The 18,623-nt window shown below is 38.7% G+C and overlaps 1 protein-coding gene across 2 annotated transcripts in view; it reads right to left on the reverse strand.

Annotated features, from left to right (window-relative positions):
* The window catches only part of ksr1b (kinase suppressor of ras 1b), a 79,396-nt gene extending 62,368 nt beyond the window's left edge, over positions 1-17,028 (reverse strand). For both annotated transcript variants that reach the window (XM_007236853.4, XM_007236852.4), the window contains exon 1: positions 16,539-17,028. In XM_007236853.4, the coding sequence (XP_007236915.3) occupies positions 16,539-16,718 (180 nt within the window). In that variant the 5' untranslated portion in view covers positions 16,719-17,028. The remainder of the gene's footprint in view (positions 1-16,538) is intronic.
* Positions 17,029-18,623: the final 1,595 nt, after the last annotated feature.

The following is an 18,623-nucleotide window of genomic DNA, read 5'->3' on the forward strand; positions in this document are numbered from 1 at the left end:
ATACTGTCAAATTAGCCCAAAGGAAAAACAAAAACTAAAAAACACAAAAAACACGTACATTACTCCGTCTGAGAGCCGTCTGATTTGATCTGAAAGATTTCAACACATGTAAGAAACGTCACACAGTTGTAATAGCTGATGAGAGTAATTGTAGACAACGCTAGCTCAAGTTACTACATGTCAGACTGCGATAGCTGTACACACACTACTCCAGATTACAAGGAACTCATTCCTATTGTTTATAACAACACCAGGATAACATCATGGAAAATACTATATATAAACAAATATTAACATCCCTATTCAAATTACACATTTTGTTTACTCTCAAAATAAGTAAAAAAAAAAGTTCTCTACAGATTAACAAACATACATAATAAAATACATATTTTATTCTTCTGTCAATTTTAGAAATTTAGTGCAGGAGTTGTTTGGGCACAAGTAGAGGAAGTGTAGATAGAAAAAAACAAAAAACATGGGTTGTTGGACATAAGGCTGACCAAAACTTTACATGTGACAATTCTATTTGCTTAATCCATAAACAAGCCAATGTCATGGGATAGAAAGTAGTATCGTGACCCATTAAATTTGCCATGTCTGCCATGACTGACAGCAAGATATGCATAGACAATTCTGAGTTAATTCAAAGCTATTGGTCACCACTCATGATCATTACCACATACTCTGCTGTCCACTGGTGAGAATCACAGGGCATCTCATGATGCGATATTACAATACGTTGGCCATGATAACAATGTTATCATAATGTTATGATTCTTGAATATTTGATATACAGCCCAAGACATGTTTCTATGATACTTCACACTATCTGTGCTACTAAAGATGATACATTTTCTAAATAAGCAATTGCTAGGAATTAGTGCTGGGTACGTCTGTTTAGAACCAGTATGGATTTTTCACAGCGCAGCAGAGCGCTGTGTAGAAGTAGAACAGCACCGCCAAACAAGCACGCTGGGACAGCTAACTAGATAACGCTAGCCAGTTAGCACAACAAGCTAACGCACTAGAAGCTCAGCTCTGTGGAGCCAATTTATACTCCTGCGTCAAACCCACGTGTACCCCACACCATAGCTCGGCGATGCACAGCGCGGTCAGTCGTGTTCCTTCATATATTGTGTAATTTTGTGGGACAAAATAAACACAATAGTTATCACAGCCTTAATTTAAAGCCTTAGTGTTTTATATAATATAAACTCCTAACAGTACACCAAGTCACACCTATATAAAAGCCCAGTCATACAAAAATATTTAAATAAATAATAATAATAAAAATACTGTGATATATCGTAAAACAGTCAGAATCTTGAAAAATACTGTAATATACATTTTTGGTCATACCGCCCAGCGCTACCAGGAATTATAGATTTATTGGTGTCAGTTTCACAGATTTTGACGAACAATATGTTTAACCTGCTCGTTTGATTAGGGCCACCATGTGGAGTAATGAAGCAGTATCTTTAATCGGTCCAATTTGAGTAATAGAATTCACATCACCTTGCCATGAGCATGTTGGCCAGTGCTGAACCTCATTCTCAAGATAATACCTTACAATTTATAGCAGTACAGAAGTACTGAAGAGTATAATTAGTTCTGGTTAATAACTGGATTTAGTACAGGCCAGCATGTGAAATACAAAATAAAAGTAATTTCTACACATACTTTTGATAGTTCTTTTTCAATGTGCCATCATTACTGGATATTTTATGACTAATCAGATGACAGGAAAGCATATGGACACACTGTGTATTACTGTCCTATTTAATGTAATATAAATAATTTTGTGAAATGACATTTCACCAACCTGTACATACCTTAACTGTACACAAGTGTCACAGTGCTAACACCTCATGGCACAAAAATAAAAATGCATTAAAAATGTATTTTCAGTTCTGAATTATTACCAGTTTCCTGTTTTACAGAAATAAACCCTCATTTCTGCTCTACAGAAACACATTTGGGGAAAAGAGCAGACAAAGAAATCGACAAAGCCGAATAAAAGACTGGTGGAGGAAAGAAAGAGTAGAGAAACGAAAGGGGGAAAAAATAAGAAAAAAGCTGCAAAGAAAACCGCATGGGGATTTCCTGATACGAACAAACAGTTGGTTTAGAGGCCCATGCTCTCCTCCACCTGACTGGCCTCCGAAGCCTGTGTTAACTTTCCTTCCACAGAGACAGAGTAAATATACACTGAAAACCACTTTGAATTCAAACACTCACTCCACTGAACAATAGCCTACATTCCTACTGAACCAAACCTCTCACATTAAAGGGATTCCTCTCCCATATTTAAGCTGCCTCTGACTGGAGATATTTATAGCATTCAACACTGCAATACACCGTCAACATTATTAGAGCTAGATCCTTGATTTAGAGTTTAGAATTGTAACTGGTCCTGCGTGCATTCTAAATGTAATTACGGCTGACACATCCCTCTAGGACACACGCCTCATCTTGACAAACTAAACGTGTTTAAAACAGTCAACACCCACAGAGACGCTGCCAAAACTAACAGCGCAGCGAATACAGGTAAACAGGATCTGCAAGATAATCAGCTGACACAGGTAAAGCCTTCATCTTACAGAATAAACACAGACAGTCCTTTTAGTTATCTCTTTAAACTAGTCTACAAGTTCTGAACAATGGTAAAACTTTTTACGATTTTAATTTACTTTTTACACAACTTGACACCTTTACAGTGTATGTAAAATAAAACAGAAATTAATACAATTAATACAATAATACAAGCAGTATAAAGGTTTTACGTCTTTTCTACGTGTTTTTGGTATGACACACACAAAACACCAAAAAAAGCAGATTTATAAAAGGTCAGAATATGTAAACATGCATAAATAAACGCCTTCTGTTGTCATACGAAAAAGGGAACAATCCTTTAAGACGACATACAGTACCATCAACAGGTTAACTCAGCAATTTTATTCAGGGCCCACCCAATCTCAATACAGATTTCTAGAAGCTAAAAATTCCAACTGCCAAGAACTCCAGCAAACAGTTTTATATTTACATTTTTTAATTAAGAATTTAATTTAAATTTTAGCTCAGAAAAATGTATAATTATAAAAATGATTTGACTCTACTTTTAACAATAAACACAGTCAAGTGAACATCTGAAAATCATACATAATATAAATTACAGCAGCACTAAAAAGAGATTCATGTACTCATGCTAATATACATACAGAAAAGAAAGATTGTTTCCTAAACTGAAAGTCCTGCTTCAGTTTCCTGCGTGAAGAGAGAGCAAACTTTTATAATAAATGACATTTATTATTTACTATAATAGTTTGCTTTCTCTTCACGCAGGAATCCCGATAATTTCAATATAGGAAAAAATCTTCTGGTTCTGTATGTATATTAGCAGGGGTCCACGCAGCCAATGCTCTCAAAGAGTAAAGCGCAGGTCCCCAGTTCTGAACAATCAGCTGTGCTGGCCAGCATCACAATGGAAGTGATTAGACGAGAGAGGTTGCCATCTACCCATCCACATAGAGAGTATGGCCAGTTGTGCTCTCTCTGGTTTTGGCTGCTGATGGCCTCTGAAGCAGCATAACCTGGGATGCAAACCCATGAAGTCACAAAACAATCCAGTGAGCCTTATTGATGGCACTGTTAAAAATAGAAATAGTAAAACTAAGATCTGTGGGAAACTGCAAAGAACAAAAAGAAACATAAATGGCCAAAATAAGTCTTTGGAATAATGTTCTGTAGACTAATGAGCTGAAAGCAGGACTTTTTAAAAATAGACATAAAAAGGAGCTGTGCAATATGACAATCTTTTATCGTACTGTGATGAATTTTCTTAACATGTCATAAATATATTTTTTAAACATACTGAGTACTTGATCAGTGCTTAATTATTAAGAGCAAAATTGGATGAGTTGCAGGATATTTGGAATAAAAGTCAATGTTCAGTGCTTTTTTTATGTCAGATGTAGTGCAGAAAACATTTTGCCAGTACCATTGTGGAGTGTCAGTGTGCTCTTTCGCAAACATCAGGCATGCAGCAATGTTCTTTTAGTAAGCACAGGCTTCCTTTGTGGTGTTCTGCCATAGACACTCTGCTTGTTCTAGGTTTATAAATTATAGAAACACAGAGGTTATCCTGTACAAATAATGCCTTCAAATCTTTGTCACTTGGGGTTGTTTCTTTACCTTATTGATAAGACTCTGTTGTGCTCCTGGGGTCACTTTTACCGGGTGCCCACTTCTTGGTAGAGTAGCCACAGTCCTAAACTGTCTCCATTTGTAGATTGTTTGCCTTACTGTGGACTGATGGATTTCTAACATCTTTAAAATCACTCCAGCTTCATATGAATCAATCATCTTTTTGACGTGGCATTTACGTATCCTTCTTGTGTGGGGCAAACTCAAAATGTTTGTGTGTATTTTAATCAATCAGTTACATTAACTCTAGTCACATATTAGCTCTTTTACCACTAATTAATTAGTTTTTAACACAAGGGTTCACATTTTTCACTAGGTTCCACAAGGTTTTTATGGTTGTTCTCAATAAAGACATGAATTATTTTAGGCACATTATATTTGTCAATATCCTTGATATGAATGAAGTTCAGATCACACTTTATGACAAACTAATGCAGAAAACAATGAAATTCCAAAGGGTTCACATACCGTATTTTTTGCACTATAAGGTGCACTGGATTATAAGATGCACTATTAATGAATGTCTATTATCTGATCTGTTTTTATACATAAGGCGCACCAGATTATAAAGTGCATCTTATGCAACACTAGTTACTAGTGGTAGGAAATGGCCCCATGTTTTCCTTCTAATTCAGCAGATCTCTAAGCTAAGTTAAGTAATCAAAACTGTAATTAAAAAAAAAAACATTTAAGACGAGTACTTTAAAAAAATGTTTATTTTGGTAAAGCGCTTGCATTTATTTACAGATTTCCACTGAAGCTGAAGCATCAGCATTAGCCGCTAACCGATAGCTACACTGAGGAACCCTGAGTGTTCCGGTAAGTCAGGGCAATATCAGCTAGCAGTTCTCACGTAGCTTCTTTTAACATGGTAAACAAGAAAACTGTAAACTACAGTCCGATATTACTTACCTCTCAGTGGCAAAATAGCTAGCAGTGTGTTTTGCGACCAATGCTAATGCTACTTCAGCAGTGCTAGCCGGGGTTAGCAGCAGGCCGATAATACTTACCTCTGGATGGCCAAAGTGCTAGCGGTTCTCGCGGTTAGTGGCTAATGCTAATACAGCTGGAGAACTAAACTGAAACTTCTGTATAACGTTGTACTTCAGCGGAGTGGCTTTTCCTTACAACCTAACTGGCACACTGACAATTTTTGGTGGATTTTTAGTGCGAAACATACGGTACTTTTTCTTGACACTCTACATCCCGCCAAACATAATTTTGATAGTGTCATGGTGTGCAATTCATTGCTAAACCAGGGCCTAGGCAATTTGTCATAACAGACAAAATACAGCAATTACTTTCTGCCAAAAATTCTTTAAGACAATGCCTGGTCATCAATCCATCATCTGAAACAATTAACTATCCCAAACCTGGCAAAAACAGCGGATACCAGGAGAGGCAAATACTCTTTCATGACACTGCAGGGTCTTATTCTAGACATGAGAAACTAGCCAATGCAGCTCTAAATAAATAGAGGCCTGAATAAATAGACACTAAAGGCATGAAACTAAAACTATGACATACAGAACAGTCACTTACTACAAAGCCACACTACTCTATGATCCAACATTATGGAATAGAAGGTTGTCCTCTCAGTCTCGAGATCTAAAGCTTTAAAATACTCATCATGTTTACGATTATACACCAGTGACTGTTATTTATGTGGAAGGATTACAGCTCACAAATGAAAGAGTAAAAGTGTCTTAAGAAGAGACACTCAAGATTATCACACAGACTCGCCATGTCTACAGATAACAGTGACTGACTATGAGGTGTAGTCTAAGATAAAGATTAGTAATATGACACAGTCAGACTGCAATGCAAAAGGGGACAAACCTCTACTAACTCCACCAGACTCTCTACAATCAGCTTCACCTGACTGGGTGGGAACGCAAACATTTACTGGTAAAAACTACAAATAAATAACTTTAAACAGCAATATTACAAAACACCACTATCTGAGAGACTGTACGGGACCATGACCCATTACTGAACTTCCTGCTTCACAATGTCTAGGTTTCTGTTCACAAGAAATTTCAAAATCTAGTTCCCGCAAACTGCTCTTCAAACATATGAAGAAAAACAGGCTGTTACATAGATGTGATTATCCTTTTTTTATATTAAGAAAATCTGATAATGCACCATTATTGGTCAATAATGATTCTTTAAGCCATGCCATACCTTGTTTGTAATTGAGATGTGTGATTGCAAACATTAAGAACTTTAAAAAATTCTTTACCCTCATATATCCAAAATGGTTCTCTTGAGTTATGTTAATTTTTTAAGAGTGAAGAAAGTCAGTCAACTGTCAAAGTGAAAAAAGAACATAATTTGACATTTAGATACGTCACTATAGGAAAAAATATCAATATTGTGATATGTCATATTATTTTTGTCTGCAATACATTATCAATACATGGTGTCAAATATCAGCATTTTTATTAAAACATAGGAGCTCAAAAAAAAATTAATACATAATTCATGGTATTTTCTTCAGTAACACAGATGCCAGGAAGTATCGTAGTGGACTGTTGTGAGCTATATTAAGTATCATGATATTATTATCGGTAGTGATCCACTCAATTGTGCTACATTTAGCCAAATGGCTAATTTTAATCTGCAGTCCCTGGGCAGTTACAACACACACCAACCCAACATTTCAGTGTCACTGCAGTACTGAGGATGTTCATCCACCCAAATATTACCAGACTCGCATAAATAGGGCCTGATTTCGCCCTCCTTCAAATAATCCAGTGCCTCCTATTCGACCAGAGTTTCATCCCCTTTTTCAGCACGAGTCCTCCTCTATGGCTGACTCTGAAGTTGCATTCTTACAGGAAAATGTATATTCACTTTAAATAACATACCATAACATAAGTGATTTTGGACCAATATTACTGGTCTATCATGAAATGCTAAGACTGAAATAATATACACAAGTACACTAAAGGTTCCTTACCTCATCATTGTCCAACTTCAATGTGGCTAAATAATGGCTTTAAAAAAAATCTATTGAGGAGAACAATACACAGAAGAGCTTCTATACAAAATAATCGTAAGACTAAGCTCTACTGATTGTTTGGAGCATATTAAAAGAGTAAATTTCCGAAAATGCCACCCCCAAAAAAACAACTCAAGACTAGGAATATTCTGAATGTCTTCACACCCAAAACCCACTGACCTACTCTGCTTGCCAATGCAAAACACGATGACACACACTCGAGATAAATCACACATTTATGTCCCAACTGACTCATCCAGCCTCACTCATCACACTAGCAATGAGAGGCAATGCGCACGCATGACTGAATGTGGCGCAAGTGCAGATGCACAAATAAGGCAAGATAAAATCAAACCAAGCTGGAGATCTCGATACAAGTCTCTGAATGCAGCTGCCCTCCTTTTCTGGAAGACTCATGCGGTTATGAACCAGTCTGATCCTGATAAACTTCCAGCGGCAGAGGAAGAAACTCAACACCTGCTCCTTATTATGCAACACGTGGCTGCGAAACAACTGCTGCTTTCCTGGCCTGCACCAGCTCCATGATGTCAGCTGCCTGATAGTGAAATATACTGAGACCAACCACCAGTGCCCTCAACCTCTGTTCTTTTAATGGATTCATATATATATAGCATTTTTTTTTCGAGGTCAATTTATAGCATTTCTGTGCCTGTTGTTTATGTACAGGCTATTACTGAGTGCAGTCTAGAGCAAACACTTCATTTAACTGCATAAAACAACTAGTGTAGAGCAACATTAACATTAATTAATAGCACTTCTATATTTTAGTAGCCTCTCTCAACATTTAAGGGAATTTTGTAGTTCTATAATTACAGACGGCAGTATATGCGTCAAACTTAAAAGTCACTGATGCAAATATAGAAGTAACACTGACTTCTCTCCCTTTTTAATTTTTGAGGATACCAAAAAATTAGGAGAATCTGGGGCGCCGAGTGGTTCAGCAGTCTAAAGTGCCACCACTATGATTGGGAGATCGCTGGCTCGAATCCCAGTCATGCAGCTTGCAATCAGCTGCCAGAGCCCCAAGAAAGCACAATTGGCCTTGCTCTCTCTGGGTGGGTAGATGGCGCTCTTCCCCCTCATCACTCCTAGGGTGATGTCGATCAGCACAAGAAATCTGTGAGCTGATGTATTGGAACCGAGTCGCTGTGCTTTCCTCTGAGCGCGCTGTGATGCTACTCGGCAATACTGCATCAGCAGCAGTTCAAAAAGAGGTGGAGGCTAACTTCACACGTATCGGAGGGGGCCAGTGCTATTTTCACCCTCCTTGTGTTGTGGCATCACTAGTGATGGAGGATATACAGCTGAGTAACAGCTGAATGGGTGGGACAATTGGCCTTGCTAAACTGGTCGAAAATGGTTTAGATTGGGCGTAGATTGGGCGAAAAATGTTAGAAATATTAAAAAATTGGAAGAATCTGATTAGGAAAGAAGGAAAACTGATTCATAACATTTTATTGATGCTACATTGCAGGGGGAAGAAATCTATTGTACTTTATATTAGCTTTCAGTTGCTTAAATATTTCGATATCAGTTTTTCATCTATTCTGTCTTCGTTGTTAGCATATATGTCAAGCTAAATTTTAAAGCTACATACAAGTCATTTGCCAACTGGGCAATTCATAATTATATTTCAGTTAAACGTATTTGGGAAATTATACTCATGGCAAACCTATTTGGTTTATTGGTTTAATAATCAATATTTGATAATTGACCATCAGCAAACAGTCATTTGTTGCAGCCCTAGTCTGAATGTATGCACTTGATGGATCACAAGTCCTGCTAATTTCAGTAGCCTAAACACATAGCGGGTTGAACTAAAAGAGTTTATAGAGCCTGTGTGTACTGCAGGTTTTGTTCCTTAAGCTCCTAACGGATGCTCCAGTCTCTTCAAACGATTCAGAAAAGTGCTTTGTGTTGCTATTATTAGGTTTCCTACATAGTCTGTCTGACACCCTTTTATTATTAGCTCCAAATTTCCTCCGTTTTCCTTTACTGACTGATCCCACTTGGGTTATTTTGTCTTTTGCACCTAGCATCTACCTCTGAAATGTGTACAGGGGGAAAGACAGATGGCTAAATATAGCAAGAGCTGCACCAGCACAGCAGAAGCATTCTCAAGTTGTTCCAACAGCCTTGTGAAGACACACTGACGGCCAGAGATTCTCATTTACCAACCACAATCATTTCAATCTTTTCTGCAGCATCTGAATCATCACAATCTTGAGAAAACAGAAAAACACCAAAGCCACACTCTGATTGTCCGCAAGACGACTAAAACTGAGAAAAATGCACGATACTTAGAATGACTGCTATTTAGCAGAGTCTCTCTCTCATTAGCTTTGACAGAGAGCTATTTCTAAATCTGAACTGTGAGAGAGAACCACTTAAAGTGAGTTAGCTTTTCAGTACATAAGGCCTGAGAGAGAAGACCAGCAAAGAGTCATGGGAACTTGACTTCCACTTGAGAGGGACTGGAAATGCCTGTCTAAAAGGCATGACAATACAACAATATGTATGGATTAATGCTCGTAAATAGACAAACAGCCCCAACAATGAGGGAGAAAGCTCAAGCTGCTTATTCTCTAGGACTGCTCAAATTAACAGCATTTATTTACAACAAAGATAAAAAGTTTATGCTTTACTTCTAGTGATGATACATTGCATGCTTGTCAAGTATACAAAACACACTATATAAACAAAAAAGTTCTAAATATAAATTTAAATATATATATTAAACAAAAGCTTGCGGTTAGCTTTTGAAGAACTGCGGTGAGGATTTTACTGCATTCAACAACGAGTGTGTTAGTGAGGTTGAGATAATAAATGATCCCAACTCACCTAATCCCAAAAGTACTGGATGGAGCACCAAAATTTTAGAGGTTCACTGTTCACTAGAGGTTAACACTAAGGAGTTTTATACGCCTCTATCCCTGGACATCTGGAATCAGTTATTATGTCAATAGCTTTTTTTTAAGTTTTAATAATCTGTGTATGCCAGAAATGGATGCAATTTACAGGCTCCGAGTGGTCCAGTGGACTAAGGTGCTACCACCATGATCAGGAGATCGCCGGTTTGAATCCTGTTCATGTAGCTTGCCATCGGCTACCAAGAGCCAAAAGAGCACAATTGGCCTTGTTCTCTCTGGGTGGGTAAATGGCGCTTTTTCTCCTCATTACTCCAAAGTAGGGCTGGGGCGACGCGTCGACATAATCGACGTCATCGATTACAAAAATACATCGATTTGCATAACGTGCGTCGGCGCGTCGTAAACATGGCGGCGCCTGTGGAGAGCATTAGAGGTTAGATCGGGCCCAAAAATTCCAACTGGCTGTTTTCGGGCTGTTTTAATGAGCGAAATATGATCAGAATTATGTTAATTAACACGGTAACATAGAAGAATAGAACTATTATTTAATTAAAATAATTTTTAAGAACAGCTAAACACAGTTCTGCAGGTCAAACGCGGAGGAGTTCACGTGCGAGAGAGAGAGAGAGAGAGAGAGAGAGAGAGAGAGAGAGACACACACACACAGAGAGAGAGAGAGAGAGAGAGATTTGCGTGTTCTGGTGAGAACACGCAACTGGTGGTGAGACTTCTGGTGAGAACACTTCACAGGTGAAGGTTCTCTTTGATCTCCTCGTGCTCATATTCTAGTCCCATTCATAATTCTGCAGCTCCCTCAGTGTTTTCTGCCGTATTTTGCGGCTAGCGCGAGCGCTTACAACTGACACCGCGGACCGCGAGGTGCCGCCGCGTTTGTGCCGAATCCGACTCTCTGCTGAATCTGACTCCCGCTTCGCGGACAGAATCGGCACAACACCCCCGCTGTAGAACTGCGGTAGTGAAAACAGCGCTTATAAATAAATTAGTTTAGTTTCACTTTCAGTTTTCGTTATTTTCGTTATTTTTTTTTTTTTAATAAAAATATAATTAAAAAACAGACGCCTACATCTCGGACTATTTTCTGGAGCCCGGGTCGGATTTACGGGCGGGCCTCGGGTCATGTCGGGTTCGGGCAGAGAATCTAAGCTCTAGAGAGCTTGGACTCCGGAGAGCAATCTCCAGCTACAAAAAAACGCCAGCGGGCATCTAAAGTTTGGGAGCATTTCACGCAAAAGGGCAACAATGTGGTCCTCTGCCATATGTGCAAAAGGAGCACTTGAAGCGCAAACATCCAGGAGCACTATGTCAACAGGGTCACACAGTAAGTTACCGTTTACATCAGGGTCTCCGCGGGTGTCCTTAAAAAGACTTAAGGCTGTCTACCAAAGGTTTTAAACCTGCCACAGGCAGAAATTATACATTTTTGGTTTATATTTATATATATAGTTTCCAGAAACAGTAGCATTATTCATAAGTTCAGGTGTTTAGCTAAGCTAGCTGCCTTAAGTTATTTTAGCTAGCGCCGTCGGCGCTGCGGTGTCACACCGTATTCTGTCACCGTCGGAATTTTGTGACCAGTGCTCACGGTTATGAGCGTTCATTGGCAAAACGGAAGCTTTCTATACCTACACCTTACCCTCAGCCCTAAACTTAACCGTTTTGGCCAGTCGGGGTAAACATTAGAAACGAACACGTTTCGAATCGGCCAGTGCACCGGTCTGCTGAGAACTACTTGCCAGTGGTCACAAAATCTAGCGGTCACAGAAAACAGTGCAACACACGGTTGTGGTGTATGGGAGCTTATCCATTTTTAGCGTTATAGATCTAAACAACGTGCTGTACATGTAAGTGATTATAAGTGTGGGGTTTGGTTTTTAGTAGGCTTGTGTTGTTGTTGTTGTTGTTGTTGTTGTTATTATATATAAATATAGTAATTTATCGTTTGCTTTAAAACGTAAAATAATAATTATTTAAATATGTTTCTCAATGAATAGATTAGTCGACTAATCGAAAAAAATAATCGTTAGAATAATCGTTTAAAAAATAATCGTTAGGGACAGCCCTACTCCAAAGGGTGATGTCGATCAGCACAAGACATCTGTGAGATGATGTATTTCCTCCGAGCTACTCGGCAATGCTACGTCAGACTTCACATGTGTCAAAGGAGACATGTGCTAGTCTTCATCAGCCTGTTGTTGGGGCATCACTAGTGATAGGGGAGTCCTAATGAGTGGATTGAGTAATTTGCTGTGTAAATTGGAAGAAAATGGGCTAAAACATTTTAAATAAAATTATATAACATGAAAATGGGTAGTGACCGTTTCATTTGTGACTGTATTCTTTTGTCTAAAGATAAATGTTAAAACATTTACATTTACAAGTAACTCCAGAAACAATACAGGGGAGACTGGCTTATATTTCTAAAAAATAGACACACTATATGTCTAAAATCTTTGTGAACATCCCTTCTAATAATCGCATTACATCAATGAAACAATGAAAGAACAAATCCCCCAATCTCTATGGCACATGTGTATCTAGACTTATACACTAGCTGGCTATGCAGTCACACTAGAAGATGGGGCAGAAAAAGGCAAAACATTCCTTTTCATTTTCTTTACCTTTCGGTTTGGACACTGCCCTCTAGTGCACACCTACATGTGCTTGAATATGATGGCCACACAAGCAACTGCATTCCCTATGTTCACTTAAAGACAGCAACCAAGAATATAGCATTTATACTCTGCTTATTTGTAGGCAGTGATTGAAGTGAGCCAGAACTCATTGGTATACAGTATCAGCACTTCTACAGTTTACTCTTTACTTACCTAAGTACCTAGGCTTTTCACAAGCTGTATAAAAGAGGCTAATATTTCTGATTTCATGCTGATTGCATGTCTGTTAGTCTATTAGTATGCATTCTCTGTGGTGATTTTTACAGCTTCTAATGTGTTTATTTAAAGGACTCAAAGGTTCAAATCCTGTTCATGCAGTTTGCCATAAGCTGCTGGAGCCCTGAGAGAGCACAATTGGCCTTGCTCTCCTTGGGTGAGTAGATGTGGCTCTCTCCCCACATCACTCAGCACAAGGCGTCTGTGAGCCGATGTATCAGAACCAAGTCGCTTCGCTTTCCTCCAAACGTGCTCTAATGCTACACGGAAATGCTGCCTTAGCAGCAGTTTTAAAAGAGGCGTTGGCTGACTTCACATGTGTCGGAGGAGGCATGTGCTAGTCTTCACCCTCCTGGTCTGTTGGGGTATTATTTGTGATGGGAGGAGTCCTGATGAGTGGGTTGGGCAATTGCCCTTGTAAATTGGGGAGAAAATGTGATAACAATTAAAAGAGAATTAATAAAAAATAAATAAATAAAGGCCTCATCATACTTCCTGAGAAACGTGGTTTGCGACTTGACAAAGCTGAAAGCACCACACCTTCTACTGCATGCTTCTGAACTGCAGGAGGCTTTGTGAAATTGTATGATGCTTAGTTCTATGAAAGCGATTATCACAGTTCTATTTATGGTGAGGTGCAAATTATTGGAAGCATAGATGCACACAGATCTAGAACTGGAAGTGCTCCTCAAAGTTGTCAATCACAGGCTTTGTCGCTTAGTCGGAGTCCATGTAAGATGTGCATGAAACGCAAGAAATGCTGCTGTAATCTGTAATCTCACATTCAATTTGAATTAGGACTAAAATCCTAATAGATAATAAAAACACAGCTAAACCCTCATATCTTGCAGCCAGCAGTCCATACTTTGGCACTGTCAGGAAGTTTGGTTCCATTTCTATTTGGAATACAAAGACCTTTATCACTACCCTGTTTCCCAAGTCAGATGGTGAGTGTGGGCAGCAAGGCATCAAGTCCTCATTTCTAGTGTTTGTATACACAGCCATAGTTCTTGTCTCCACAAGAAACATAAAACTAGACTTTAAGTACCTTCCTCTTGCTGCCATTATTGGTCTGCATCTACCTGTACCTACATTAAGCACTGTTCGGATTGCTTCCAAGAGACAGGGGAGCAAGAGAGAGGGAAGAGAGAGAGAGAGAAAGAGAGACTTAAACATTGAGAAAATAAACAAATCAGCTACATGACAAAGTGAAGATGGGGTGTTAATCAACAATGGCTTATTCTGGGAACAGTAATGAAAAGACATTTTCACAAGACATGCCTTCTATAGAAAGTAGATATGTAAACAAATGGAGTTACTATAAGCACAGAGGTGTCAACTTGGAATACAGTGTTGAGAACACACACCTTCTAGCTCTCATTTCACATCAGGGAAGGGTTTACACGATGCTGCAGTGTACCTGAGCCTCATTAGAAACAGTACACAGTCTCAACTGACAAGAGGCTTCTCTTATTGGAAAATGTAGACCATGACATGAAGCACAGATGGTCCAGTTTTGTTTGGCTGTGGAATAAAGCTAGAATAAAACCATGAAGGCAAGTAGATACTAAAATGTAAATGTGCAAACAGGGCGGCTTAAAGGATCCCTCTTCACTTGGTCTATAGGCTGCTAAGTTAATGTCGGTTTGTGGTAGTTTGCATGCGTTAAAGGAAGTACCCAAAATAATTTCTCCCTAAAAGCAGTGGGGCAGGTGGACAAAGCCACACAGCTGACCACAGAACCAGGAAACACACAGCAGGAGAGGGGAAGAGTGTTTTCCTGCCATGAGCGTGTTAGTAGGAAATTAATAGAAAGAGTAACAGCCAGCTGATCCAAGAGCAACAAAGCAACGTAGGAGTGCTCAGGAAAAAAATAGCAAAACAATTTAAATAATAGGGTCATTATCAAAGTAATACGGCTTTTGGCCCTCAAAATTTCAGACTACACATAAATTATATTTTTCAAGTTTAATCACTTTACATTTTTACTTGCATTTGTCAACCCTGTCACTGCCGTGCATCTTGCCATGACAGGGTGGACAAATGCATGCAATTTAAGCAAAAACTATTTTTTTTTTCTAAATTCTTCTTGGTGGCCTTAATCTGTTTTAAATATACATTTATATTTTTAAAATTACCTTCATATTTTACTACAACAAGGTGGACAGCTTAAACTGAATTATATTCATTTCACTTAATATGTCTCATATTGTTGCCAGATTTAATGTCAAAGTACCAAGTGTCTTCAGTCCCTTGAAAAGAGAATAATGTGAAGGTTGTGATCTCACAACTGACGTTAAAAATTACCATCTTAAAGGGACAGTTATGCCAAACTTAATTTAAACCCTTAACTTTCCAAAATTCCATTTATGCTCCATTATCCATTGTCTGACAACTGAACACACCGTATACACTGCCTGGCCAAAAATGAGTCGCCATCTTTAGGATTTAACTAAGCAAATGTTTTGGGGTTGATGCTACAGTTGGTCAGGTCTAGGTTCAGCAACAGTATGTGCTGAAAGAATGAGGTCAGCTGACTACCTGAATATACTGAATATAGACCAGGTTATTCCATCAATGGATTTTTTTCTTCCCTGATGGCACGGGCAAATTTCAAGATGACAATGTCAGGATTCACCAGGCTGGAATTGTGAAAGAGTGCTTCAGAGAGCATGAGATCCTCATTTACACACATGGATTGTTCACATGGAGTCCAGACATTAACCCCATTGAGAATCTTTGGGATGTGCTGGAGAAGGCTTAATGCAGTGGTCAGACTCTACCATATTAGTGTTACCCTTTTTTTTGGCCAGGCAGGTTTTTTTTTTGTATTGTTGTTGCATTAAAACAACCAAAACATCAAAGTATTAAACAAACTTAACAAGGTAACCTTGTCTGCTGGGGGTTAATCAGAAGGTTCTTAACTATACTTGAGTTGTTATTTATGTAATACAGTAAGGCTTTGTATTGGCAAGAACTTAGCGATACGAAAAGTATCACAATACAGGGCTTACAATTCAATATACTGTAAGCAGCATTTCTGTTAGTTTTTATCCAAGTTATTCCTTTAGATATTTAACCATACTCGTGTTTTTTTGCTATAAAACTACTTGACTTAGTTAGTTAGCTGCTATTTTTTGTGCAAGTACCCCATGAAAGCTGCACCCTGCTTGTTCTCTTGTGTGTTGCTTTTGTTTTTTGCTGAATACCTTACTTTAAATGATCTATGGTGTTTTTCTTTTTCCTCAAGACTCATCATAAGCCACTAAGTTTTTAAATCTGTCCCAATAGAGTGTTTATAGAAACCCATGGTTCTTGTTCTAAGTCTTAAACTACTTGGGTCAGTTTCCCAGACAGTGATCAAGCCTAATTCTTGATTCAGTGTTCCTGTCAATGGAAAATCTCCATTCAAAATGTGTCGCATGTATTGTCCAAGACTAGGCTTGATCCCTGTTTAGGAAACTGCCCCAGAAGAGTGTTTTTAAGCCTGTCTATACTGTATTGGGCCACTGACCCAGGACCCTTACCTACCTCCAGTGTGTGGATCTCCTGCTGGGTGAGGTGACAGGATGCCGTGCACTTGGTGCGGAGTCCCTGCAGGCTGCAGATGGAGATGTCTATGAGGTTCTGGAGAAGCTGGCACTGCTGCAGGGCTGCTGCTGCTGCTGCTGCTGCTGCCATGTCCGAGCCGCTGAGCTCCCCGTTAGCCATCCGTCAGCATGGGGCACGACGGACCCGGCAAACACATGCTGAACACACCGCGCACAGACAGACACTGGTCGGGGTGAGGAGTCTTCCTGAAGTAGGAGAAGCGCACACTGAACACACCGCGTCCTACATCACTCCAAACCCGCTCTGTACAGTCAGAAAGAGCCTCCTCTGAGTTTAATTAGTAGTTTATCCAGAGTGCTCACCCCTTGCGAGTGTGAGAGGAGTGTAAGAGGAGTGTGTGAAGTTCTGAAGCTGCTGAAGTGTGTCTCTCTCTCTCTGCGCTTCTCAGCTGCTCGCTCGCACACTTTCTCCACTCCAGCAGACGCTAGTAGCATCAGGAGGCGCGGGGCATTGTGGGAACTGTAGTTCTACAAAAGGTTTAATTATCATCTCTCTAATCAACTCAACGATCCAGTTTAATTGCCCTTCTATAGGAAACGACTCACTGCACAACGATTTAACCCTTTCTGACCTGAATTACTGCCAGTGATGAAAAAAAAAATCTGTCGGTAATGCTCAGAAAAAAAGACTGTAATATTCTAATAAAAATCGACAGCTCCGGAAAAAATTAAGAGACCACTTCAGTTTCTGAATCAACTGAAGCAACCGAAGATTTTCTGTTGTGAGTAAAATGAACATTGTTGTTTTATTCTATAAACTACGGACAACATTTATCCCTAATTCCAAATACAAATATTGTCATTTAGAGCATTTATTTGCGAAAAATTATAAATGACTGAAATAACAAAAAAGGTGCAGCGATTTTATACCTCAAATAATGCAAAAAAAAAAAAAAACAAGTTCATATTCATAAAGTTTTAAGAATTCAGAAATCCTTATTCAGTGGAATAACCCTGGTTTAATCACAGTTTTCATGCATCTTGGCATGTTCTCCTCCACGAGTCTTACACATTGCTTTTGGATAACTTTAGGCAACTCCTGGTGCAAAAATTCATCTTCCTCTTGATTATATTCCAGTGTTTTTTTTTATTTGGTAAAGGAAAAACTTCATTATTAAGTGGTCTGTTTTTTTCCAGAGTTGTATGCAGCAAATAAATCAAATGAACTTAATATATAAAATATTTAATGGCTTTTTATTTCCTTTGCATTGGAAGCCTGTGTGTAATATTTTATATTTCACATAGACCTTTTTATTTCATAAACCATCCTAAACGGTAAAAAATAAAACATAATAAAAAGTGTTCTAAATCACATTAAATTATTAACAATTAGCTGTTACTTTCCCTCAGTGGCAATGCATGTGCAAAGACTGACCTTTCCACTAAGCTTCAGTGATGAACTAAGGCTATCTTTGTCTAATGTTGTGTTGTTTAATGTTTGTCTCTTTGCATAAAATAATACTGTAAAGGGAAGCACTGCACAAATATAACTTTTACAGTGATTAGAATGTGTTTATTAAACTCCTTAAAGCTGTCTTGGTACAAAAGCAGAAGCTGAGACTTGCTCCTTTTTGCTAACAGAATTAAAGCCATTGTTGTTCACACGGCTACCGCACCATTACTGCCACTGATGTGCTGTTGGCCTCACTACTGTGCTGTCAGCCTGGCCTGTGGTATTAGCCTTGCAGCGCATGTTTATCAGGTCCCTTCACATCTAAACACTAGTAATTATGTGGTCTAGATCTTAAGGCTCAGAGAAACAGACTCACATAAAATGTTACATGAAAAATAACAGATGTCATAGTTTAATGCCACAGCATCTTTTATCAAAACAAAGAACATCCCAAGTTCTTAAAATGTTACTGATAATTGTATACAGCCAATGGCAGCCCTGCAAATATAAGCTTGCCTGTTTTTTGTACTGATTCACTTGAATAATCTTAACCTTCGTCTTCATTAGAGAAGCTGCACACAAATCTTCAAATAACACAATCATTCTTGGGAA

This window comes from Astyanax mexicanus, chromosome 18 (genome assembly GCF_023375975.1).
Source record: "Astyanax mexicanus isolate ESR-SI-001 chromosome 18, AstMex3_surface, whole genome shotgun sequence".
In the NCBI taxonomy this organism is placed as follows: domain Eukaryota; kingdom Metazoa; phylum Chordata; class Actinopteri; order Characiformes; family Acestrorhamphidae; genus Astyanax; species Astyanax mexicanus.